Genomic DNA, 27,049 nt, shown 5'->3' with positions numbered 1-27,049 from the left:
AGCAGCACACTTCCTCGGCCTGTTCCTTCTGCCTAGAATGTCTCCCACCCCATCCGACTGGCTCATTTCAGGAATCAGCTCAAGCCCTTCCTGGCCCCACCCCCAGCCCCAAGCCCTGCCCCTGCTCTGTGCTCCCCAATACAGCAGGGACATTCTCTCATCCAGCGCCTAGGGCTACTGTTATTAATTATCGGGCCACTCGTCGGCCTCTTCCACCAGACTGTGAAGTCCTTAAGGGTAGGGTTTGGTCTCCTTTATCCGCGTATTGGCAGGACCTGGTCCAGACCAGGTATTCAGAAAGGGTTCTGTGATGGAAGGGAAGGTTCCGGAGGCACGCTGTATGGACAGTCTTTCTCTCATGGCGCCCACGTGAACACACACGGGCCGGTCCCAGGGCCAGTGCCTCTCCAGCCCACCCCCACTCTGAGCCCCATCACCCTGTTTCCAGTGTACATTATCCTGACTCTTCTCTCTCCACCCCATTATAAATATGATGAATTTTTTTTTGGCAGCTCACATGGCAAGACTCCATATTGGGTTATCTGGGCTGAAACACAATCTGTTTGCTGATATCAAAATGCTGCCGCTCACCCGAGGGATTAACACTCTGACAAAGTCATTAGAAACCTGATGGAGTATCGAGGCCTCCCGAGCTTGCCGAACCCTCATTCCTCAGCCTAATGAATGCCTTCCTCCTGGGCCTCGGAGTTACCACCATCCATTTCCTTGCCTTGTTTCTGGCTGAGCAGCCCGAAGTCTCTGGTAAATGCCTTGGGGAAGGTTCACCCCCCATGGGAGAGGCCACCTCCCAAGACTCCCAGCCAAGAACTGCCCAGGTAAGCCATGGCTTTTATGTGTTGTTGATAATGAATATCTGATTCCCGTTTCTGGGAAGGATGGGATAGGTTGTAGCAGATCAAAACTTCCACTGAGAACAACTAGAAATGCTAGATGAAATACAACAGTCATCTGTTCGAAGGCATCATACACCTGCTGGAGCCACAGGATTAGAGAGGATATAATTACAGAGGGGGCACATGAGGAGAGGCGAGCTCACGTTCCATAGTTGCTTCTAACCTGGAAGGATCTGCCATTTGTGGGTGCAGGACAATGGCTGAGAATCCAGGCTTTTCACAGGCATAGCCTGCTGCTAGGAGACAAAAACCAGCAGAGCATCTGGCAGTATTAGGACCAGAAAGAGAAAATGAGGGACATGAGGACCCTCAAATGCATGGCCAGTTGTCCCCTGAGGTCATCTACAGAATTTTGAAGCTGAATGGAACAGAAGGCCAAAAAAAAAACAAACAGAAACAAACTAAGCAGAAAGCCTCTATGAAACAGAGTTTTCCCACAGTATTAAGGTACTGAATAGACAAGACCAGAATCCAGGACCAAGCAAGGGAGAGACCCAGGGAACACACCATTCAATAATAATAATAATAAATTAAGTATACCTAGAGCTGAACCATATAACCAAAATCCAAGAGGGGGAAAAAAACCCAGATAACAGAAACAGACCCACAGGTGATCCAGATATCAGAGTTCAAAGAAAGGAACTTTAAAAGTGATAAATTAAAAAAAGAAAGAAAATTTACAAAATAGATTAAAATGAAGAACTTCACAAAAAAATGGAAACTATAAAAAGAACCACCTGGGACTTCCCGCTGTGGTGCAGCGGGTTAAGACCTATTCTATCTACTTCATGGCATCAAGAAAATAAAATTAAAGAATACACATGAAAGCTCTTCATAAATCATGATACAAATGTAAGGTATTATTATTATCGTCTGACATCCATTCAAGACCCAGCGCTCCTCCTCTATCATCAGAGGTATTTTAGATTGATGACAAGTGACTAGTGTGCCTTTGACTCGTGCCCATATTCTTATAAAGCGTTTTGACCAGGGAAAGCTAGGAGAGGAATAATCATAAAATGGCCATCTCTCAAGTGATGCTGGGCTTGATTATCCCTGGACAACTGGAATCCTGAAGTGCTTAGCACCCCTTTGGGTCATCCCCTGGGTTTCCCAGATGGAGTACGCGTGTGGAGTGCAGACTCACTTTGATATCACATAATCAGCATGGTAAATCTGAAGCAGAAACGTCACAATGCCTTCCAAAGCCAACAGCATTAATGCTGGACAGTCTGTTATTTGGATTCTCCACATCACTGATCTCTTCTATTAGCATATGTAATGGAGAGTAATGTGTTGGCTCTCATGTGTAAAAGTGATGCAGCCCATCCGCTACCAGGACAGCAGAGCTTCCCTGGCATGAAAAGGACAGGCACTGCGCTGGCCTTAGGGGGGGGAAAAAACCATTATCAGGTCAGAAGCCCAGCCTGAATGGAACTTTTAGTCTTGCAAGGAAGATAGCATGTGCCTAAGTAATCACAACATACGGTATAAGAGATTTAAGTACCTTAGAAATAAGAGAAATACAGAAATCTGTGTGAAAGCTGATTTGGTATTGAATTGACTTCAAGGGCAAGGTAGCAACAGTTTGACCTTGAAAGACAGCAAGACTGGAAATGATCCAAGCAGAGGGAAGAGGATGAGCAAAGACACAGAGCTTAAAAGAAAAAGTAGGATGGGTAAAAGGAATTCAGTTGAATGGAGGTGTCTATCATAAAGAAGCATTTTTTTTCTTTTTTTAAGGGTCATACCTGCGGCATATGGAAGTTCCTGGGCTAGGGGTCAAATCAGAGCTACAACTGCCGGCCTACACCACAGCCACAGGAACACCAGATCTGAGCCACGTCTGCAACCTACACCACAGCTCACGGCAACGTTGGATCCTTAACCCACTGAGCAAGGCCAGGGATCAAACCTGCATCCTCATGGATACTAGTCGTTCGCTACCGCTGAGCCACAATGGGAACTTCCATAAAGAAGCATTTTTTTTTTTTTAAAGAAACTAACATTTATGAAGCATTTCTTATGTGTCATACATTTTATATACATAATGGTCTCAACAATCACCCTCTGAAGAAGGTATTATTCATCTCACTTTAGAGGTAAAATGAGACTCAGAAGTAAACTGATTACTCAAGATCCAGGGGACCAGCAGACAGCAGGATTCACTCCCAAAGGGTTGATGCTAAAACTCACACACTTCTGCCTCCGGAGCAGCATTACTGACCCTCAGCCTGAATGGCGTTATCCCACAAGTGGGACCCCCCCTACACAGCCCACCGGGAAGTTGTGTACATCGCCGTGGTACGCACAGCCACAGAATGGACAAGACAGCCCAAAAAGGGCAAGGGGAGCCTAAAGGGCTCAGGGGAGAAAAAGAACCAGGAAAAGAGATGAAGACATATTTAAGAGTAGAAAAATGGGGCAAGATCCAGAGAGCTTCAGAAAGGAAGAGGTCAACAAAACTGTAACTCTACACAGAGTTAAAGGAGGCTGAGACGATGAAGACCAAGATAATGTCATTTGGTTGGTGGTCTTGAGAAGCGTGCCTTCAGTGGAAGGAAGAGGGCTGGTTGGTGGATGCATGGGGACTAGCTGGCCTGACCCAGGGACATGGGCCACAGCTGCACCAGAGCTTCCAAAACTTCCCTGATGGCAGGAAAATCATTGTCTGGGAGTACTTATTAACAATACGACTCTCCAGGTGGCATCCCAGTCCCACCAATCAGACTCTCCAGGGAGGAGGGCCTGGGAAGCAGCCCGGAAAATTCTTTGTGTGTGTGTGTGTGTGTGTGTGTGTGTGTGTGCGCGCGCTTTTTTTAGGGCCACACCTGTGGCATACGGAGGCTCCCAGGCTAGGGATCTAATCAGAGCTACCGCTGACGGCCTACACCACAGCCACAGCAACGCCAGAGCCAAGCCATGTCTGCGACTTACACCACAGCTCATGGCAATGCTGGATCCTTAACCCACTGAGCAAGGCCAGGGATCAAACCCTCAACCTCATGGTTCCTAGTCGGATTTGTTTCTGCTGATCCATGAAGGGAACTCCTGGAAAATTCTTAAATCACCCAGATGAGATCAGTATTTCTCAAATACTGATCTCATCCATAGATACGGATTTTGTAGGTCTTGGGGGGTGGTTTGAGATTCTTCACTTTAACATATTCCCAAGTGATTTCAACCACACTGGTCTGAGGACTCTACTTTTCATGGCAATGAACTGGATAAGGCTTTCGTGTCCCAGAGAGGGAGGTGCCAACCCCTGGTTCTTGCGGGCACCTTTCGTTTTTACCACCTGTGGACCATGCTCCTGGCTCCTTTCCACACTCACCAATAGATGGCAGCAGATCTAAACGTCATCTTCTGCCGAACTGCCAGCTCAGAGATCCCACACCACTCCATCTCACTACCTGTACGACAGAACCTTTCACTCATTTCCTCAAGATAAACAATTGGGTCAGATGAGCACAGAAGAGCTTTCCTTGACGACTTCGGTGCAGAAATAGTGAGTTTTTCCTCCACTGGGCTCTTATACCACATACTGTCTACACCCTACATTGGACACTTAAATATGTTTTTGCCTTGCTACAGTTAGTAAATTGTCTTACACTGTCATTCAATTCTCCATATATGTTAGTGCTGTCTTCATAAGTCCTTGGAAGTCAGTAAGCAAATGCCATCCTTCTTTATCTTCTTAACCTTGACTTACAGTGGTTTGCTCGTAATATTGAGTATGAATGAGAGAATGGATCGATCAGTCAGTTATCAAGTCGAATGCATATCCTCTTTGTTGCACTCTGCTTTCTCCCAGAATAGAAAAAAAAGAAGGCTTACCAGAAAGTGTTAACGGAATGGAAAAGTTTGTGCTCTCATTTGCAAGTCTGTGTTCATGATTTAGCTCTTGAGCATCTTGTAACACACCACTTGGGAAAGCTTTTCCTAGCCTGGCAACTGGACACTCCAGGGCTAGAGTTTACTTTCTTTAGAGCAGGGTGTGAGGACACGCTGGCATAACATGGTGTCAGCTGGTCTATCAAGAGACAGGCTGGTCTTTCAAAACCATTCCCTATTTCTCTGTAGTTAGTCTACCATCATTGGCCAATATGCCCCCAGACACACAATTCACAGTTTTCCGTTCTTTCTTGCTGGTTAAAATATTCTGGCTGGTTAAGTCTTGCCATTTATTGTGGATTCACTAGGCTATGTCTGCTTTGCAAAATGGTATTTCTTTTTTGAGTAAACACGTTAGGTTGCTCAGTCCTAGACTCTCCACACTGTTCTCTCCCTAGAAGATTGCCTGATCCTATGGCTCAGAACACCGCTTACATGCCAGTGACTCTCCTGTTTATATACCCATCCAAGGCCTCGCTTCTGAGGTCTCCTGTCTTATCGCATTTGACTGACTGACATCCTGGCTGACATCCAGTCTTACCCTTGTCTTACCCTTCTCGATCCCCTCATCCCACCACCCTAACCCCAAGGTTGTTCCTCTTCTTTTTTTTTTTTTTTTTTTTGTCTTTTGTCTTTTGTCTTTTGTGTTGTTGTTGTTGTTGTTGCTATTTCTTGGGCCGCTCCCGCGGCATATGGAGGTTCCCAGGCTAGGGGTCGAATCAGAGCTGTAGCCCCCGGCCTATGCCAGAGCCACAGCAACGCGGGATCCGAGCCGCGTCTGCAACCTACACCACAGCTCACGGCAACGCCGGATCATTAACCCACTGAGCAAGGGCAGGGACCGAACCCGCAAGCTCATGGTTCCTAGTCGGATTCGTTAACCACTGCGCCACGACGGGAACTCCCTGTTCCTCTTCTTAATAAATGATGCCTCTGGCTATCTAACCAGTCAAGCCAGAAACCTACTCATTCTTAACCTTCCTTCATCCACCCCATCCAATCTACTTCCAAGACTGGTCAATTCAACTTCAAAAAGACCTGTTTATTTCTCACCACCTTCACAGTCACCACCTAATCTAAGACAGTCTCATCTCTAGTAAACCTAAACCATTTTTTTGTCTTTTTAGGGCTGCACTCTCGGCATATGGAGGTTCTCAGGCTAAGGGTCCAATTGGAGCAGTAGCCACCAGCCTACACCACAGCCATGGCAACACTGGATCCTTAACCCACGGAGCGAAGCCAGGGATCAAACCCGCATCCTCATGGATACTAGTCAGGTTCATTCACCACTGAGCCATGACAGGAACTCCTAAACCATTTTTTTGCATATTCATTTGTACCCTTAACAATTTACGGAGCACCTACTCTCTGGTGATCCATGCTCTCTGAAGAGCAGAGCAAGTTCAGGAAAGACCCAGAAGCAAACCTGTCATGATAAAGGTGCTGATGAGGCGCGATGATTCAGGAGAGTGAGGATAGTAAGCAGGAGGGGAAAACAGTGCCGGGGACACTTCCCCAGGAACATGACATATAAACTGGGTGTTAGAGAATTAGTAGGGATTCCTCAAACAGACAGACACATGGACAAAATCCTTCTGGATGTGATGACACGCAAAGCAAGTTGAGGGACGTTCAGCAGAACAGAGACAGGAGGGTAGGTAGAGATGCGACTGGAGATTTGAGCAGGGGCTAGATCACATGGGGTGCTGTGAGGGGCCCAATTGTGCTCCCCTAAAGTTCATGTGTTGAAACCTAGCCACCACCACCACCCACACACCCCGTACCTCAGATTGTGACTATATTTGGAGACCTGGCCTTTAAAGAGGTGATTAAGTTACAATGAGGTCATTAGGGCAGCTCTTAATCCTAAATGACCAGTGTCCTTATGAGAAAAGGACACACACAGACGTGAGAAGGGCACCTGCACAGGGGAAAAAATCACATGAGGGAACAGTCAGAGGGTGGCCAGCTGCAAGCCAAAGAGAGAAGGCTCGGGAGAAGCCAAACCTGCCAGCCCCTTGATCTTGGACTTCCAACCTCCAGAACTGCGGAAAGATAAATTTCTCTTGTTTAAACCACCCAGTCTGTGGTATTTTGGTATGGAAGCCCTAGCAGGTAAATACAGGTACTATATACAACTGAGTTTGACCTTGGAGATAACAGGTGGTTGGGGAAGGTGCTGAGCATGGAAAAGACTATCCATCCATCCCTCACTGCCCACATGCACTGTGAAGACTGCGTCAGGCACTACGAGTACAGTCAAGGAAGGCTTATCTGCAGAGATGACACTTTACCTAGGGATGAAGAAAAGGGGTGTCCTATGATGGTCTGGACAAAGGGAACAGTAGGTGTGAGGCCCCAAGACAGGAAGGCTCTGGGCACACTCAAGAAATTGGCTTGAGGCTCCTGTGGGTAGAGCTGGGTGAGAGGGGAGAAAAGCTTAGAGAAATGCAGATGGAGGGGTCAAGGCCAGATCATGCAGGGCTTCATAGGCTCATAAGCAAGCGTGCCCCTCTCTGGAGAATTCTCCTGGGGGCCCAGGCCACCCTGACTGGGGTGGAAGCTGAGGCCACAGCCAACTTCGCATCCACAGAGCAGCTGGGGAAGCCCTCCCCGCCGGCCGTCTGGCAGCCCATCGGCAGCCAAGGTGACACCACCAAATGCACTTCTTCCCAGCCAGGGCTCTGAGAGACACAGGATTTGCATTTCAATTTGACTTCTTTCCGATGATTCCAGCCAAAGCTTGGAAATCACTCCCTCTGTCATGCTCTCACCAGTTCTGTTTTCCTCTTTTTCTCCCTCCACCCCACGGAGGGCTCTTTTTTTCCCTTGACGTCCTGCTCTCTGATGCAGAGAAAAGTCATCCTTAACAGCAGTTTTATTGCCCGGTGATATTAACACAATGAAGGAAATCACTGCTAATTTTTATGAATTATCTCATCATCTGCAACTAATTAACAGCTGCTGAAAGCGCAGGCATTCGGCCTCCCCTCCGAGAGCCTTCACCTCGGAGCGCTTCACAAAAGCCGCCCTACCCTTGCTGCCAAGGAGGGTCCTCCGCGTGAGCCTGGCACTTCTTCTCCAGCAGGGCTCCCGCCTCCACCCCTCCCCCAGCCCCATTTGAGAGCCTTCTGGCCGCCCCGGCCTGGGGACGCAGCCTGGGGCGGATTGGAAGCGCGCAGCGGTCACTGGGCCGCCTGTGATGCGGCTGATTTAGGTTAGCTGGAAACTTTATTAAAATCCAATCTAAGTGGGCCGCCACCGCCCTGTTCTCATTACCCCCCCCTCCAAAATCAGGCCTTGGCCTCTGTGCCTTGCTGAATGTGTCTATAAAACTGAGTGAACAGGCAGCCAACAGCTAAATGGCTCTTAATCAGGGGATGATCTAGATCCAGGTGGACGGTAAACACTTAGAGGAGCAGAGGGAGGAGAAGGCGGGGAGGGGAAACAGCGGAGGAGGAGGACAACGCGGAGGTTCAAATGCATCGGAGGGGACCTGCCTGGAAACACAGAATCCCAGGCTGGACAGGGCAGGGGAGATCCCAGCCTGTGAGGTGGGGGCCCAGAGCCGTGATGTGACCCCTGAACATCCAACAGCTGGCACGGCCTGGGGCTCATCCTCCTCCTGGGCTTTGCTCCTGAGCCCTGAGCTGCTGCGGTCAAGGTTGCTACCCCGCCTGACTTCCTTGCGCTTCTTCCCCCATCCCTCGCGACTCTTCCTCTAAGCGCATCCTTTCTTGCGACTGTCTGAGGGGCCTCTCTTCAAGCGCCCTGGCACCTGGCCAAACCCCAGGCAGCCGCTGGCTGTGTCTGCAGAGATGAAGGGAAGGGCACCGAGGGATGGGGCGAAAGGGCGTGAGACTGGCTCATCCCACTGTGGGCAGTGCCTCCCCTGGTGGGGGCCGGGCCTCGGAGCCGCACCAAGCAGGGGGTCCCCGTGATGCTGGGCCTAGCGCCCAACCCTCTTTCTAAAGGTCGAATGCTCCGCACGGTGTGTCTGCTGGAACTGAAAAGGCCAGAGGCGGCGGGTTGGGGACAGAGAGGCGGGGAGGATGCTCCAGAAAGCCACCTTTTGCATCCAGCCCAGGTCTCTTTCTCCTCCTTTCTAAACTCTGAGACACACAGTAGGCTAACACCTTCCCTCCTTCCCACCAGAATGTTCCAGGATCCTTGCTGTTCTTTTTCAGGATATGTAACTTAGCTCACATCGTCTCTGTTTCCTGTCCCCAGGGTGCCCGTTTTCAAAGTCAATGGGTATATGGTCCCACGGAGAACAAACACCTTCTCCAGAGAGGCCCAAGGTAATAAAAACTGATCATTCATTCATGCAAGCGATGCCTACGGAGCACCTGCTATGAGCAAGGCCAGGGGTGACAGGGTGGGGACACCATGGCTTCTGCTCCTTGGGCACCAGGGCCCAGAAGTGCCCAGGCCTCCACCACCACCTCCACCTTCGGACGCCCTGGCTGCCCGACTCTGGGGCTTGGGCAGGGAGATCCCATCATCCCAGAAACCTTTGCTCAACATCCTGAATCTCTCACTCCCTGCCCCTCCCCAGTGACCTGCTCCGGGCATGTCCTAGGTGGACTGAGCCCCTGGGGACCACTGGCAGCTCACCCTGAGCAGGTTGTAAAGCACCTGGGGAGAGAGCACAGGGGAGCCAAGAACGCCAGCCCCCACACTCTTTTCACGCCTTGGGGACAAGGACAAGTTTTCCATTCTTTTCCTGGGCTGTTTACTCAAAAAGTTAAGCTTAGGCAGAAGTAGAGAGGCCACTGGGTTTGAACTAGGGCAGGGCAGTTTTACGGGCATAACAGGGCTTGGATTTTAATGCTGGATCCAGCCTCATACCAGCTGCATGACCCTGGGAAACTTATTTAACTCTCTGAGCCTCAGCCTTCTCATCTCTAAAATGGACACGAGGGCAGCAATAAATGATTTTGAACAGTATAGTCCCTGGCACATAATAAATACTTAAATATGCTGCTATTATTATAATCCTACATACTTCTGACTTCAAAGCCTCAGTTCTTACTTTGCACTCTTCTTTCCCTCTTAGGGTGTCCTCTCCAAAACCCTCCCCCGCGCCCCCTGTTTCAAACAATTGCCCCCTTAAAAAAAAAAAAAAAGACTCCTAGCAGAGCCCCTTGCCTGGTCTTTAGGACCACCTGCCAAGCCCCCCCCCCCCACCTCCTTCCCTGGGGGCCTTATGCTGATTTTACAAGGCAAAAACTCTCCAGGCCCCTCTCCCTGGTGACTTCCTGGGAGAGAAGCACCCAGTGAATTTAACAGGGCTGAATAAATAATGATAATAATATATGTTCCGCCATTAGCCGCATAAGTAATCAAAGATCACTGCCATATGATTCCTGGTTAAACATCATTTGGAATCTAATAAATAAGCCGCTATAAATAAAGGCAGCAAGCAGATTTGTCCCCTCCGAGCGGCGCAGCCTCTGCTCTTATTTTTAGCCTAAAGGTGCCTTCAGCGCTACTCCTGTGGTTCAATTTTAAGTTAATTTCTCTCTCTCTCAAACGTCTGCAAAGGAAACCTGCAAGGGCAGGGGGCAACAAGAAGGGCTCAGGGGCAGTGTCTGCCTTCTGTTCGCGAAAGAAATCGAAGTGTTCCAGGTTCTTGGGTAGCCTCCTTCATGCCCACTTTCTCCCCACGCCTCCCGGGGGCTCCACGGAGGGAAGCACAGCAGGGGCAAGAATGGGAGGTGCCTAGTGTGGCCGACAGACGGGGTACAGGCTTGAGTTCAAATCCAGGGTCTTCCATGTTCCCCATGGGTGACCTCAGTCTCCCCAAGCCTCTGTTTCTATAACTTCATACCAGACATTATCAAACCTAACTCTGGAGGTTGTTACAAAAATTAAATGATGTAAATTATAGATGGTGATGGGCACATGTTAGGTGCTCAGCACACATGAAGGTCATTCCCTATCCTGTGATTTCACCCTTGAACGTGACGGCCCCTCGCCCTTTCATTAGATGGAAACAGGCGATATAGCATGAAGATCCAAAGAAGCCCAAAGTGCCAATGCGCCCCCCAGCCCCTGGACCACAGTCACCACTGCTTAACCCTGGAGCTGGCCTGTTGCACGCAATGCCTCCTGTGCTGCCTGGAGTTCCTCCGTGTCTGAGTCTTACCTTTTCACATCAGAACAACAAAATATCCTGTCCCCAGTACTTCCCACAGAATTTGGCCCACTGCAGGGCTCTGTTAGCATTAAATAAGTACCAGGGGACAGAGGAGCACGTTGGGCCAGGCTTAGAGCCCAGATCTCCTAGTTCCTTGCTCACAGCAGTCCCTTCCTCTCTCCCATGCTTGTCTCAAACCCAAGAGGATCCATCCCTTTCTGGAAGGATGACAGGCCAAGTAAGAGACGGAATGCTGGGACTCTGAGGGGACATTATTCTTTCCAGGCCCCATGGCAGGAAATAAACACATCACTCCAAACCAAGCCCAGCAGAGCCCACGTGACACGGCCACAGATAACATTCTGCTTGTAGGTTACTCCTTTAGAACCCAACACATTAAATCAGCGTGATGAAGTACTTCCCGTTATGCAGTCCCTTCCCAGCTCTCTCTCTCCCAGGGCACAACCTCAGTCACAGTCACGTGGCCATCCCATTGGGCTCCCTCTACCCATCGAGGACATACATTGGCTTCAGTGCTCTGGGCTGTCCAGTTTCCCTGCCAAAGGCTTAACCGTGTGTAACAGGAGTCAGGCAGTCGGGTCAAGGACTGGATAGGGGCCAGTTTCCACGAGCATGCACGGTCCCCTGCCCAGGGCACTGCTCAGGAGAAGGCTTTTAAGAGGCTCAGACTCCTTTCTTGGAAGCCATCCAAACAGAGGAACAGAATAATGGTCCCCAAAGACATCCACATCTTTGTCCCTGGAGCCTGCCAATATGTCACCTTTCATGGCAAAATAGACTTTGCAGATGTGATTAAAGTTTCAGACCCCGAGATGGGGAGATTATCCTGGCTTATCCTGGCAGGCTCAACATCATCTCATGAGTTCCCCAAATCAGAGAACCTCTCCTGGCTGAGGTCAGGGAACTGTGATGTGAGAATGATTTGACACTGAGCTTTGAGGGCAGACGGGGACCAGGAGCCAAGGGATGCAGCGGACTCTAGAAGCTGCGAACAGCCTCAGCTGACGGCCAGCAGTAAAACAAGAACCTTGATTTTAGGACTGCAAGGAACTGAATTCTGCCAACAACCAAAAGGATCAAGAAACTGATTCTCCCTTAGGGCCTCCAGAAAGGATCATAGCTCTGCTGACATCTTAGTTTTAGCTCAGCAAGACTCCTTTTGGACTTCTGACTGTAAATTAATAAATTTGTCTGGTTTAAAGCACTAAGTCTGGGGTGATTTGTTATGGCAGCAGCTGAAAATTCTAGTAATAATAATCATGGTAGGATACTATTTATTGACCTCCTACTAATTATCAGGCCCTGTGCTAGCCATTTTGCATATATTATCACACATAAACCTCCATATATAGGGTATCATTATCCCTATTTTATAGTAGAAAACAGAGGCCAAAGAACTTGCCCAAGGTCACAAGCTGAAACTGTAAATCATTTCCAAGTTTGTGTGTCAACAAAGCCCACCCCATTCTAAAGAAACAAAAGAAAGGGAACTAATATTTATTAAATATTACTAGATGCTGCACATTACGTATGGCACTTTGCATATCTTCTCTTAATTTAATATGATAGCCTCCTGTGGTAGAATGTTATCTCCAGCTTGCAGATGGGAAACTGAGCATGAGAAAGGTTGAGTAATTTGCCTAAAGGAACATGGCTGGTAAGGGAGAGTCATACCCATGGATTTTGACTCCAAGGCTGCCTTGTTCCCTGATGCCTAGAATACGAAGACTTGAATGTGAACTCCAAGCTCCCCCAGGGGACCATCCTCATGGTTTCATGGTAAGATAGGCTTCAATCAAGAACCAAAAGGAAGCCCCCCCAGGCTGTAACCACAAGCCAAGAGCAACAGCCCCCACTCACCCCCCAAGAGGGTGGCCCTGCCCAGAGACCAGCATTGCTCTCTGCAACATCATTTCTGGGCAGATGAGGAAGAAGTTGATTAAATACAGGGGGAGCTCCAATGGGGGCGAGCCACAGATACTGAGACTTGCATTCTATTTCGTCTCCACCAAATCCGCTTATTCCCATTCCACAGCTTACGTCCTCTAGCACACAAGGTTTTCCCAACTGGCTCTAAAGGAAAAACTGGCATTCAATCACCGCTCAAGGTAAAGGTCCCTTTGGGTTCAGAAACCCCGAGGGCTTCAGGAAGAGCAGGGAGAACTCCCTACAGATGCCATCAGAAAATTCTCCCCTCCCCTGGCCACTGGCCGGAGGGCCTCCGGGTAACTGCCCAGAGGTGTGGGACCACCCACGGCCACTCTGCACCCATCCAGGCTGTGGCTGGCGTCTCTTTGGAGCAAGTCCTTAGCAGAGCTTCCTGCCGAGGCCCCCAGGGCTGTATCTGCTTTCCTTCTCTGTCATCTCGGGAAAATCCCTGTTCTTTCATCTGTGAGCTGAAAGCTCAAAGTCTCATGTTGTTAGATCCCTGCCACTGGGGGAAATTTATGAGTGTTGCCAGCAAAGTGGCATTCCCTCCCCTGCCTGTGTCACTCCCTGCTTGAAAGACCATGTACTATAAAGGATCGGAAAGCACATCTTGGAAGAAGCCACAGGGGTGACACAACCTAGGGAACCTCCCAGCGTCGGGCTCCTTAACAGATATCTTCACACTCTGGGGCAACCTGCCACCGGCTTTCAAAGGCAGCACTGACTCCAGGACTGAGAGCAAAGACAGCCGCGGGCGGGGATGGGGTTGGGGGGGAGGGCGTGTGCATTTCACAGGCATAGGTGGAGACAGAGATGGGCTTTTTTTAACCAGAAGACCAGTCAGCCGGGGCTCCATGGGCATGGGTCCAACTAGGGGCTCTGAGCCTGGAGACCAGATCCCATCAGGCTGGAGAGATGCCCACAGCAGATGGAAACAGATGAGGGGAGTGCCTGCCTCTGATTTGGGGACCACATCCTACCTAGGAAGGAGAAAGGGGAAAACCTGTTTGGAGGAGGGTGACCAGGATGACAAAGGGAATCTGAAAGCTGAGAAGGAAGGAAGAGTCAGAGGTACTAATGATAAATCTCTGAAAGAAAGAAGACACTAGGGGCTAGGAGATGACAGGGCTTCTGATCTCAGAGATGCCGTCAGAGGGAAAAGCACTGGTTCACTGCCCATCCCTCTGTGCCGTCAGAGGGATGGGCAGTGCTGGGACAGCAGGTGGAAGGGACAGAGAGACAGATTTTGGCTCAATGGACAAGAAAACCAATGGACGGAACTATTCAAAAGCGGGATGGGTCACATCGGGGTCCCTTCAATCATCAAGATTTGTAAATCTACATACAAGCAGACAGGCAGAGTATGGCACTGGCGAAGTCCGCGGTACCCTGGCCAACACTGGAAGCTTCAGGGAAGAGCTGGTAGCAGGTGGCAGCGTCCCAGCTGTGAGGCTGGGTCCAGATTCAAGTCTCTAGGCTCTGGGAAGACTGAGACAAGCTAAGGCCTGACCAGAGTCCCAGGGGAGCTTGGGCACAGTCAGAATATCAAAGAGGTTTCAGACTTGATGACAAGACAGAAACGAGCACTGTAGTGGCCACCAAGGTCAGGGAAGATTCTAAGTCAACAGCTTGGTGTTTGGATCTGAGGGACAAAGACCAGCAGCCAAGACCCATGTCGATGCTGAATCATTAAGCGGCTGGTGTGGACTTCCTCGGCATGGGATCAAGATTAGCTCCAGGACCTAGAGTTTGCTGCAGGGACCGGAGAACGTGGGGACAGGGAGCCAGCAGGGCCACTGCACTGTCCTTGGCCAGGAACACTTGTGAAGAACTGCTTGTTGTCTCAAGAGAGACCATAATTGTCTCTGCCTTCCAAGAGCTTTCAAGTTGGAAGCTCCTTTGAGACCTCCTTTGGGTCTGCATCATTCACTCATTCAGTAGGCATTTAGTGAGCACCTTCTGTATACCAGGCATTGCTTTATGTGCTAGGGAAACAGCAGAGAATAAAACAAAGGGCTCTGCCTGATGGGAAGACTCAGACAATAAACCAATATGACCACTTGTCACCAGAGGGTGACAAGTGCTAGAAAAAGCAAAGCAAGGAAGAGAGAGAGAGAAATGAGAGGGCAGGGCATGACCTGCTGGATGTAAGGGAGTAAATTATGCAGACATCTAGAACACCAAGGAAGCAGGGGCAGGGGTGGAGTGAGTGAGAGGCAGAGTGGTAAGAGATGAGAAAAAAAGTAACAGGAGAAGGTATGAGGCCCTGTGGGATGCTGTAAGGACTCTCTGATCTAAGAAGGCATTGGAGGAGCTGAGCAGAGGGTCAGTGTGGTCCAGCTTCCATTCGAAAGGAATCACCCTTGCTGCCACTTTGAGAAACAAAAGCGACGGGGCAAGAGAGAAGCAGAGAAACCTGTAGGACAGCCCCGCAGTAATCCGGGGGCGGGGTGGGGCAGGGGGAAGAATACTGCTTTGGAGCAGGAAAGCCACAGCCCAGGTGGCAAGATGTGCCTGGGTTCTGGGTATACTTGGAAGACAGAGCAACCAGGACTTGCTCATTGGGAAGATAGGGGATGTCAAGAATGATGAGGTCAAGCACGACTCCAAGAAGCGGGCTCTAAGTCCGAATAGACAGAATGGCATTGCCGCTTATGAAACGGGGGAGGCGGGAGGAGAAGCAGGCTTCTAGGGGAATATCAGCAGCTCAACTTTGGACATGTCCACTTTGAGTTTCTCTTAGACATCCAAGAGGGGAGGATAGTAAGCACATCAGTCTGGCGCTATGGGGGGAGGTCAGAGTTGGAGATGAGATTGGAGAGTCATCAGCACCAAAAGCCATGAAACTGGATGAGGTCACTAGGGATTGGGTGGAGAGAGAAGAGGTCTAAGGACAGAACCTGGGGCACATCTGTCCTCAGAGGGCAGAGATATGAGGAGGAGGCAGCAAAGGAGACCGAGAGCCAGCCAGGAAGGGCAAGAACCAAGGTGGAGGGTGACCCAGAAGCCAAGAAAAAGAGGCATTTCAAGAAAGAGGGAGTGAAAGACAACAGTCAAATGCTGCTGGTGAAATGAGACCTGGGGAGAGACGGTAGGATTTGGCCATGCGGCCACTGTGGTGGGGGTGAACTTGATGGGAGGGAGTCCCACAGATAAGGTAAGAGAGGAGAGGAAATGGAGACAGCTTTGAAAAAGAATTCTTTTGCTGAAATTCTCTGCAATGGGAAGGAGAGAAACAGGGGGTTAGCTGAAGAAGGATGTGGGGGACTATGGGAGGTTTTTAAGATGGGAGACCATTCAGACCCACTAGCTGGTACCAGGAACCGTGACCCCAGGGCGAAAAGCTCAGGACACTGAGAAGGAAGAGAAGATAGTGTCCAATCTCTCAGGATGCTCTTAGCCCTATGGGGCTGATGGAACTCAAATTTTTAAAACATTTGTGAAAGCAGGCAGGTCCGGGCCAATAAGACAGTGTGCAACCCGTGCGACTGGACCAGCATGTGTACCTCTTGCGTGCTGAGAATTCCAGAAGTGAGAGCTTTCCAAACCAGGTGGGGATGCTCCACTCTTAGAAGGAGGTGAATTTAAAGCAGAGTTGAGAAGAAGGGAAGAGACCGCATTAGGTGGAGGGGTAGAGAAGGTGCTCTAGGCTGGGGAAGACTAAGAGACGGAGACAGGCTGGCCCACTCGGGCCAGTGCCGTTCCCAAGAGCCGGTGTCATTTTGACAGCACTTGCTACAGGCCTGACAGCATTCTAAGTGCTTTCTAGGTAGTGACTCATTGAATTTGCATAAAAACATGAGGCAGCCACTACTGCCGTCCATGTTATAGGTCAAGAAATTGAAGCTCTGAGAAATTAAGTTCCTGTTCAAGAAATTAAGTTCCTCATAAAGGGTGGAGCTCAGATTCAAACCCAGGTAGTCTGATTAGAGCGCAGGCTCTGGCAACCACCTCTATGCTATGCTGGCACCTTCCAGCACCAACTCCAGAGCTGCTCAGAACATGCCAGGCTCTGTGGTGTCCCCTTGCTCTCTAGACCCCCATCAGCTTGGAACAGCCACGGCAAGCCCCTGGGCCAGTCAGGGTGGAAGGGGCTGAGGGAAGAGGGGAAGACAGGAGGGAGGGAGGGTCCCTCTCGTGGGCTGCCCCAGGTGGCCACCCACCCCCGGTTACGTTGGCTTTCCTCGAAAGTCTGGTCTGGAGGCACTGCCTCCCAGCCAGGGGACCAGGCAGGCCCCACAAGCACCTGCTGAGCCTGGATTGGATGAGCTGGCTCCCTTCTTTGCACCACAGTCCTCATGGATGTGGGCTTAAGGGACCTCACCAGCCCAGGACCCTAACTCAGCTCGATGGGAAGAAAAACACCAAAAAGACAGAGAGAGGCTGCTGGGCGGCCTGACAGCTGTCTGTGACCTCCTGTGCCCCGTGCTCCCAGCAGCCAAGGGCCTGCCCCCGTCAAGCCGATCTGGAACGTTGTGCCCCTCACCCTGAACAGGGAGAGCTCAATGCGGCCACCCCCTTGCCTGAAGCCGAGCTGCAAGGCTGTGAGTGGGATATGCAGGCTCTGCCCAGGCGCACGTGTGCTGCCCACCCACTCAGGCGCGCGCACGCGCACACACACACACACACACACACTCAGACACTCAGACACTCAGCTGAGAGCTGGCAACATCCTCTGTCACTGCCTGTGCTTCTCTGACTCCTCCAGCAGTAGCCACAGGGAAAGAAGAAACACCCAGACAGGTCTACACCAACAGAGTAAGAGGAATCAGTGGGGCTTCAGGTCTTATCCAGCTTAAGCAACTGGCGCAGAATGGGGTCATGGCTTAAATCAGGCAGATGGCCGTCTCCATTCTAAGCTCTCATTAACGGTGCTTAATGAGAACACAATGATAACGGGATGTCTCCTTAATGATATGAGAACAGACCAAAGGCTAAAGTATTCTAGCACAGGTTCCTGGCTTGAAAGGGGTCCTAGAGGTAACAGGTCCAACCCCTCCCCCAGGGATGCGGACATCCCTGTCCAGCCTATCTGTGGCCACCACCAGCTGTGGGGATCTTGGTTTCCAGGCTAGCTCATTCCATCCATCAGATAAATATTTTTTTACATCAAAGCCAAATCTTTCTCCATCATTTCCACCTCCCCCTGTCATAAGCCAGCCCCCCCCAAAATATGAGTTCCCTGGTGGCTCAGTGGGTTAAGGATTTGGCATTGTTGCTACTGTGACTTGGGTTACTGATGTGGCTTAGCTTTGATCCCCGGCCCAGGAACTTCTGCATTCTCTGGGCATGGCCAAAAAGAAAAAAGAAAAAAATAGAGCTTGCTGATGACTCACTCCCTACCCTAAGACTTCTGCAAACCACTCTGCAGAACGGGAGACAGGTTTTTGAAATTCTGACAAAATATGGCCATGCCTGTTCTTCCAAACCATGTGCATCTCCGCCAGGCAGGGCTTGGCCCAGCAGGGCAGCAGATACTGTGGGGTCATCACACGTGAGGAGGGGCAAAATGAGAGCCCAGGGAAAGCGGGCATTCTAGCACAAATGAACACAGGCAGCCACGTACCAAAATTATTTGGAAATCACCTCCACTATCTAGGATTTTTAGTGCAGCCAACAGCCCCCTCCCTTCTCTCCAGTACCCCTGCTACCGGGGGGGACTTTCCCAGCTTCCTCCCACGGATTCATCATGACATTTATGTTTAAGAAAACATAGTGTTTCCTGTTTTTATTTGCCTGTTCTCTTTAGCTTGGTCTGATTTGGTGAGGTCCTGGGAGTCACACTGCTGGCCCTTAGTAGCTTTAGTTCTCCCCTATCAAGGATGTATTGACACATTGGAGTTCCCATCATGGCAGTGGAAATGAATCCAACTAGGTTGTGGGTTTGATCCCTGGCTTTGCTCAGTGGGTTAAGGATCCATCGTTGCCGTGAGCTGTGGTGTAGGTCACAGACGTGGCTCGGATCTGGCATTGCTGTGGCTGTGGTGTAGGTCGGCAGCTGTAGCTCCGATTGGACCCCTAGCCTGGGAACCTCCATATGCTGCAGGTGAGGCCCTAAAAAAAGGAAGAAAAAAAAAAGAATGTACTGCCACATCGACATAGGAATGGATAAGGAAAATGTGGTATATATACACAATGGAATATTACTCAGCCATTAAAAGGAAAGAAATAACAGCATTTGCAGCAACATGGATGGACTGAGATATTATCATGCTGAGTGAAGTCAGTCAGACAGCGAGACACCAACATCATATGCTATCGCCTACATGTGGAATCTGAAAAAAAAGGACACAATGAACTTCTTTGCAGAACAGACACTGACTCACAGACTTTGAAAAACTTATGGTTTCTAAAGGAGACAGGTTTGGGGGTGGGGGGATGGGCTGGCATTTGGGGATGGACATGCTATAAAATTGGGTTGTGATGATTGCTGTACAACTATAAATGCAATGAAATTCATTGAGTAATAAAAAAAAAATGTACTGCTAACAGGCTATTCAGAACTCCACCACCTCAGCTGTCCTCTGAATTGACTCAACAGACCCCCTCTGTTCCCGCCTGGGAGCTGTCCCTTCCTCTCTTCCCTCTGAGGCTGCTGCTCCCTCCCATGTCAGCTTGGGCGAGTCACAAACCCGGAGCCTCAGGCTCCTCTTCCGCGAGATGCCTTTACTTCTACCTGCCTCGAAGGTTGTGGGGAAAACTGAATTAACATGCGTCACAACACATTATACACCGTAAACTGTGTCACTCGGCAGCTGGGGAGTCAGGAGTCCTGGCACTGCCGCAGTGGCCTCTGCCAATTCCTTTCAACTTCCTGGGACCCTGGTTTTTCTTATCTGTAAAATGGAGCATCTAGGCCTCACTCATCCCTCATTTCTCAGCACAGAGACCATGGCCTGAGACTGTAGTTCACAAATAGGTCCTGGAAGGGTGAAGAGAGAGAGTAAACACCCTAAGGTATCTGGTGTGGTGCTCCTGGCAGAAGATCAGCCAGAGCGAAAGACGGATGACAACTGTGCCGGCTGAGCCCACTGGCCTGGATGTTGTCCTAACTGCAGCCAAGCCTCCTTCATCCCTTTGAGGATGTGGTGGTGGTGGGCGCGGGTAGGGGAGGCCAGGAAGGAGAGACAGCCTCGAGCAGGCACACATGCAGGGGGACACCCTCACAGCCTGCTGGCAGCAAAATACTCACTCTCCTAAATACACATTTTGTACCCTTAATGTTAAATAAAATTGGTTGGCATTTTTCAGCACTGAACAATATCTGGGAGAAGAGAAATTTGAAAACTGACAGGTCGGTTCATGATTCAAAACTTATCCTTAGATAATTCATCTAGCAAACAACTGCTAAGTATCTCTTATGGACCAAGCATGGTGCTAGACCCAGGAATACAGACATATCAAGAAAGATACTGATCCCCTAAGGTGTTCAGCGGGGGAAGGGGTTGTGTCCCAGAAAGCTTTGTAGACGGATCCCTCTCTAGATGATAGATGAAAGAGAAAGTCATCAATTTCTATTTGTCACTAATGTGAAAGACCAATTGCTTCTACGGGTGACTCCATTTGGCAAAGAGATGAAGAGTTACACGCTGATCAAAATTTCATAAATCACATCACGTGACAGCATCACGTGGTCACATTCTGAAAGGGAGCCCACTACTTGAAAAATCCCACAGTGAGTCCTCTGCAAGGCACAGAATTCCGTCGGCCTGTCTGGATCTCTGCAGGTCTGTTATATTTAATACACAGCAAAACAGGCTAAGAAAATCGGTGTTTTTAATTCTCCCCCCTTCCCTCTCCCAATTCTCTTATTATCTTCATCTTCCTAACATCTGAATGCTCTATGTTTAACGCTCTCTCTGCAGGACTTGGAGCTCATTGGGGGAAACCAACTCGCTAAAAAATGGGAGTTGTAAAGTGCTTGGGGTCCTAGTAAGACAGAGTGTCACATAAACCCAAGCTCTTGCTGCTACACCTCCCGGGGAAACCTTAAACAAGAAAGAAATCCAATTGCTACAATAACCCCCTGATGTGTCTAGTGCCACCCACACTGAGCAGGACTCAGTGCCACCCTGAGTGAGCCTCTGCATCCCTGGGCCTCAGTCTGCTCATCTGTCAAATGGACTCTGTGCCCTCAGATCACTGGATGGGAGGAACAGAATCAAAAAAGAGCAGGAGACTATAAAGTAGTCATGAGTCCATTTCTGAACTCCTCAACCAGATAGACCACAATATATTTAATGTGACTGCTGGGAGACACCCGAAGGTCTCCAGGGGTGCACAGCTGCAAGAAAGCAAAGCAGAGAGAGAAGCTTTAGAGACAGACAGCTTCCAATTGCAGTCTCTGGGTGACCTTAGGCGAGTTAAACTCCCTGAGGCTCTGTTTCTTCATCTATAACATCGGATCATTAATTCTGATGTGAAGAACTATTTGAAATATGTGAAATAGCTACCCCAGTGCCTGGCAGCGAGTGAGGCCTTTCCACGTGGGAATTATTATGGGGGTTATTATTTTTTAGCACCATATCCTTGGTGCTTGGCACAGCACTCAATAAATACTTGTTGATCAGATGAATGGATGTTTTTACCATTATAGCTCAAACTTGTGTTAGAACCCAATCAGGACCTCCAGCCTCTCTCTCTGTCTCTCTCTCTCTCTCTTATTTTTTTCTTCAGGGCCGCACCCATGGCATATGGAGGTTCCCAGGCTAGGGGTCAAATTGGAGCTGCGGCCGCTGGCCTACACCACAGCCACAGCAACACAGGATCCTAGCTGCTTCTGCAACCTACATCACAGCCCACAGCAACGCCAGATCCTTAACCCACTGAGCGAGGCCAGGGATCGAACCCGCATGCTCACGGATATTCGGCAGGTTCTTAATCCTATAAGCCACAATGGAAACTCCTGTTCTTCCTTCATTTAAGTAAGACAGATAGATGGACATTTTCTCTTTCTCCGTTTTCTTTGACTTCCTCCAAAAAGTCCACCTCTTTAAGCAGAGGTAAGACCCGAAGAAACTTACAACGATCGATACCAAACGTGTTCTTGGGAAACCATGTCTTGCAAGGGCCATGGACTCATCCACCCACCCACTCACTGGGCCTGTGTGATACACCTGCCTACGTCAAGTGTCAGGACCTGTGTTGGGTGGTCAGCCTCCCTCGGAGTTCGGAGTCTGGTGGGGAAATGCCATAATAATTAGAGCTCTACCCAGTAAGAGCAGGCACAGGGGGACAGGAGAATGGTTGAGGAAAGATGATCTGCCCCTGGGAGGAACAGGGTAATACTGGGACAGAACTACGCGGAGGAAGAGCTCTTTAAGCCGGTGATGGTGGCGATGGAGGGGGAGCCGGAGCAGGAGAAGCGGGGGAGGGAGGGGAGAAAGAGGGAGAGGGAGAAGTTGAAGTTGTTTTCCTGACAGAGAAGACAGAATGGGAGGACGCACTGTGGAGGCACAAGAGAGGGAGGGGAAAAGCCCAGAGTAAACCTCCCTATATTCGAGAGATTATATATATATATTGCCTTTTAGGGCCACACCCGCGGCATATGGAGGTTCCCAGGCTAGGGGTTGAATCGGAGCTGCAGCCGTGGCCTACACCACAGCCGTGGTAACTCAGGATCTGTGACCTACGCCACAGCTCATGGCAAGGCCGGCCCTTAACCCACTGAGCGAGGCCAGGGATCAAAGCCGCATCCTCACGGATACTAGTCAGGTTGGTTACCACTGAGCCATGGCGAGAACTCCAGTATATTTGGTTAATGGTGAGTGTGTCTGAAATAAGGGACCAGGGAAGCAATAACAGGAGGCAGGCTGGCAAGCCCCGTATTCACTCAGCTGACAAATACTTACTGTGTTACCAGGACAAGGGTAACACTTGCCGATGTCAGAAATGGGATGAGAGAAAACTAAGAAACGACGACCTGCACCTACTTGTGAGTGTGTCTCTGCTTCCTCAGTGGCTAAGGGTGCCCGTGGGTGGGCAGTGGAGAGGGCCCTGCAAGAGAAGTCAAGGAGACCGGCCTCTAGGGCTGTATCACTGCCCGCTTTGGGCCTCCCTCCTCATCTGTGAGATAAGCAGGTTGGAAAATGGGATCCTTAGAATCTTTTATGGCTCTAAGATAGGATGATGCGCCCTTTAAGTCAAGGAGGGCTGTAGAGACGGGGGCGGGGGGGACGGTCTTCTCAGGGCATTTATTAACTTGTGGCTCCCACAGTCATCACTCAGAGGACCCAGAGGGACAGAAGCAAAATCAAAAGACATTTTCCAAAGATAGATGACTGAAGGGGGCTGACATATGTGTGGGAGTTTGGGGAATTTATGCAGGCAGCTTCACTGTCATAAATAAAATCCCTTTCTCTTACCCAAAACCTCATTCAGGGGGTAAACACCGGACACGGTAACAGACAATTTGGCTGTGTCTCCCGCCCTGTGCCTCACTTGAATGAAAAACAGCAGTCCCAAGGCAGGGTAATGGGCTCGCTGCCTTTTCACAAACATCCATATTGTCACCAGTAGACAAGCAGGGCTGGGGGTGGAGCAGGCGGGCAATTTATCTCCCAGATTCCTGGTCCCCTCCTGCAGCCTCGATCTCACAGCCCTCTGATCTAAGGCTGGGGGTTTGGGAGGAATCCCAGCAAAAGCCAGCGTGGGGAACAGTGACTCCTGGGAAGGGGGATGGAGCAGCAGCCCCTCCCTCTCTTGGGAGCCTCTGGAGGACTTGGGGGACCCAGCACCATCAGCACTGGTCCAGCCTGTCTGTGCGGAAGACTGTCTGCCGCTAAGCACAGCTACTTGTGTTTTCTTGACCTACTTCTCCTCCCATTCCTGCCCTACTCCGGATCCCCTCTGGAGTCCATGTAATTAGCACCTCTCCATCCATAAAGCTCCTGGCTCCCAGGATAACCAAGGAGAGAGGAAAACAAGTCCTAGCACGGCTGTTTGGATTTTTCTTGACTTTCCTCTCTGACCTTGCCAGCCAGCAGGGCCCCTGGCTGGAAATCAGTTGGAAATGGCCTGGCCTGAACCAGAACTGAGCGCCAGCGGAGCTGACGACATGGGACAAGCATTGCTCCAAGCGTAGGGATGGGAGCATGAGGGTCCCTTTGAAGCCCTCTGCTGTCACCTAGCAGACCAGAGAGGGATCTGTCAGTTCCACTTTCTGCTTCCCTCCCGGGTAACAAGTGTCAGGAGAGCTGAGGCCGCGAGGTGCTGCCGATTCCAGCTCAATCCCTTTCCGCTTCCCATTAGTGACAAATGGAAATTGATGGGTTACCGCTTTATCCACTCATTTAGAGGAGGAGAAAAGCTCAGAGCAAATGTGGAATAACTGGAGGCATCTTATAAATTAAGCATCTTAAGGATATGAACAGTTTTGCATTGCTGCTAAGCAGAATTAAATTAGGTTTTGAAGTTTCAGTAGAAGGGAATGGGGAAGAGGGAAGGAAGATTTTGTTTTTAATTCCTTTTTTCAAGTATGCAGAGTGATGAGCCGAGGGCAGGGTGAGAGGAAGGACTGAGTCACTGGTCCTCGTTTCTGATTCCAATCAGCGGTCCTTGCACATGCGTGGAGAAACTTGCCCATGTGCCCACAAGGTGGCATGGGAGCAACTCAGGGAGCTGCAGCTTGCCTCTGGCCCATGATACCGGGCCTTGCCAGGGCCTCCTGACCGCCACCACTACCATGCCCACCTCTGAGACCTTGGAACCAGTTCTGATTGCAAGTGGAGGAATCATGAGCTTTAAGCCAAGTCCCTGGGATTTCTGCATCGTGATCTTCATCCTAAATCGGCTTCTCACCCTTTCAAGTTTAGGGTCCAGGATCCTGCCTTACTCATAGTACCCACTTTCTTCCTCCCCATCCCAGTCTGGGCAGAGGAGCCTCAGGCGGGCACCTATGTGGATAACCTGTCTAATGTTCGAGTGTCTCTAGGGTGGTGCCTAGCCTTGCCCAGGGGTTCTTGCTGTTCAACAGGTCTTGTTGCAACCCACACACCTGCCTGGATTCCTCACTGCTGCGACACCTCCCCACCCCATCTGTCCACATTGACCCCCTTCCCCATACACACGCAGACACTCCTGATTGCTAGCGCCCCACGTCTGTCCTAGGCCATCAGACAACCACACAGCGCCTGCTGAACTGAACCTTCTTGTCTCTGTGCCTGGGGCTGTGTCTCCAGGACCTGGATCAACAGTGCTCCCGCCTGAAGTTAATGAGTTGCTTTGGGTCTTGGAGGTGTTGGAAGAGGGGAGACACTTGATTTCCCAGGTATTCCTGGACCCGAGAAGTGCCAAGCCTCCCACCAGGCATAGGGCTGTTGATGGGACAGGCAGCAGCAGTGCTGCCCACATCTGTGGTAAAAGCACTGCGTCCTGACCACCAAGGAACTCCCTGCACACACCTAGAATGTGCACTCCATGGCAGCAAGGACCAGGGAGGGACCAGGAGGAGGACACACGTCCCTGAACAGCCCCTGCCTTTCCTCCCCAGAACCGGGCCAGCACGAGCCGACACCAAGACAAGGGCCCTGCCAAGCAGCCGGGCCAGGGGCACTAAGAACACTTCGCCCAAATGCACCCTCCCGGAAGCCTTCTTGGATTGATCAGAGGAGAGAAGAGATGGTCTCTGCTCTGCTCTCCAGCCCTGGATTGGGAAACCCCACAGCCATTCCCAGCCTCCTTCGCCCTCAGTTCTGACCCGCCAAGTCCATCATAGACTGCAGCAGGCACTCAGCAGCATCTCTATTCCCCTCCAAGGGGAGCTGGGCAGGTTGAGCAGATCAGAGCTGTGAACCTGTCAACAGCTGCCTCACCACCAGCACCCCTGCCCCAGCCAGACTCGGGGAGGGCAGAGTGCAGGGCCAGACAGCCACTGCACACACCTGGAGTACAGGAGCGGCACTGCTCAGAGCTGAGCGCCACGCTTACCGATTCTCAGGGAGTGCGGACTGCAGGCGACCATCACGAGCCACGCAGGAAGCAGCACCAAAGGCGCCGAGACGCGGGGCATCTTCTATAAATCCTCATGGAGCCCTCTGCTGGTCTGGGCATGACATAACTCTGCGGGAGAGGGAAGGAAGCACGTGAGTCCAAGTCCTGTGTCCCTGCTAGAGCGGCCACCCCTCCAGCCCAGTGGCCAAGCCACCACCTGGACAGCCAGTGTGGGGCGGGCCAGCACTCCCTCCACCAACGACTGTGCCAGTTTGGAGAGCTTCAGGCGGGCTCCAGGTGTCTTTCCTCCCTCTGCCCAGGCTCACGGAAGCCTCAGGTTCCGAGGCCATCCCCCCCCCCCAATGCCTGCCCCCATCAAATCAAGGGCAGGTGAGTGGGACTGGTTGAATGAGCTCCACTTCTTAAAAAGTGACTAATTGGGGATGAAAACCCCAACCCGCTCTTAAGGAACAGGTACCATGCGTAAGCAGAAGAGGAGGGGGTGGGAAGGTTCTGCCATCATCCTGGACACACGGCGTGCCCTGCTCTCTGGGGAGGCTTTGGGGAAGGGACCGGCTTCCAGTCCAGCTCCTCCACTTGCCAGCTGGGTGGCTCCTCTCCGTCACTCAACTCTGTTTCCCCACAGGGAGACCTGGCATAACAACACATCCTGATGGAGCTGAACTAGGGGCGAGGAGAACACGGGCGTGGCCTGGCCTAGAGCAGGGGCCACACAAACATCAGCTCCTCCCTGGCCCAGGTGGGAGAGGTGGCTTCTCAGCAGATACTGAGGGCAAAAGCACACATCCCAGGTCTTCAGCTGCGATCAGAGTCTGTAGGCGCCCAGCTCTGCCATCACTGGGGTGAGGGCAGGGTTGGTAAGCAACCGAAAATCTTAATCCACAATCCTTGGTTAGGAGAGCAGCATTAAAGCAGAATCGTGCCCCCATCCCCTAGAAAGATAATCCAGTAGAAAAATAGGCAAAAGACTAGAAGAGACACTTCACCAAGGATGAAATCCAAAGGCCTTGGTGCACTTGGAAAGGTGCCCAGGAAAATGTAATTTTAAACCACAATAAGGTATCATTCCACGTCACCCAGATGACTCTTAAAAAAGATACTATCAAGTGTTGGCAAAGATGTGGAGCAACTGGAACTCTCCTGCAGTGTCAGCAGGACTGCAAACTGACATTGACTGTTGTGGACAACTGCTCTCTTA

At 50.7% G+C, this 27,049-nt stretch overlaps 1 protein-coding gene across 6 annotated transcripts in view; it reads right to left on the bottom strand.

The window, feature by feature from the left end:
* The window catches only part of GRIK4 (glutamate ionotropic receptor kainate type subunit 4), a 459,028-nt gene that overhangs the window by 291,443 nt on the left and 140,536 nt on the right, over positions 1 to 27,049 (bottom strand). For 5 of the 6 annotated variants that reach the window (XM_084976373.1, XM_021062991.2, XM_021062992.2 and 2 more), the window contains one exon: positions 25,828 to 25,959. In XM_084976373.1, the coding sequence (XP_084832499.1) occupies positions 25,828 to 25,909 (82 nt within the window). In that variant the 5' untranslated portion in view covers positions 25,910 to 25,959. Of the gene's footprint in view, positions 1 to 25,827; positions 25,960 to 27,049 lie in introns of those variants that run through there. The other variant, XM_084976375.1, reaches the window with a different exon arrangement.

This window comes from Sus scrofa, chromosome 9 (genome assembly GCF_054392235.1).
Source record: "Sus scrofa isolate SSC_HxYL_T2T_F1_AM1 chromosome 9, Sscrofa_HxYL_maternal_Yorkshire_Landrace_v2.0, whole genome shotgun sequence".
Taxonomy (NCBI): domain Eukaryota; kingdom Metazoa; phylum Chordata; class Mammalia; order Artiodactyla; family Suidae; genus Sus; species Sus scrofa.
The sequence above is the reverse complement of the archived record's forward strand: the minus strand, read 5'-3'. Positions and strand labels throughout refer to the sequence as shown.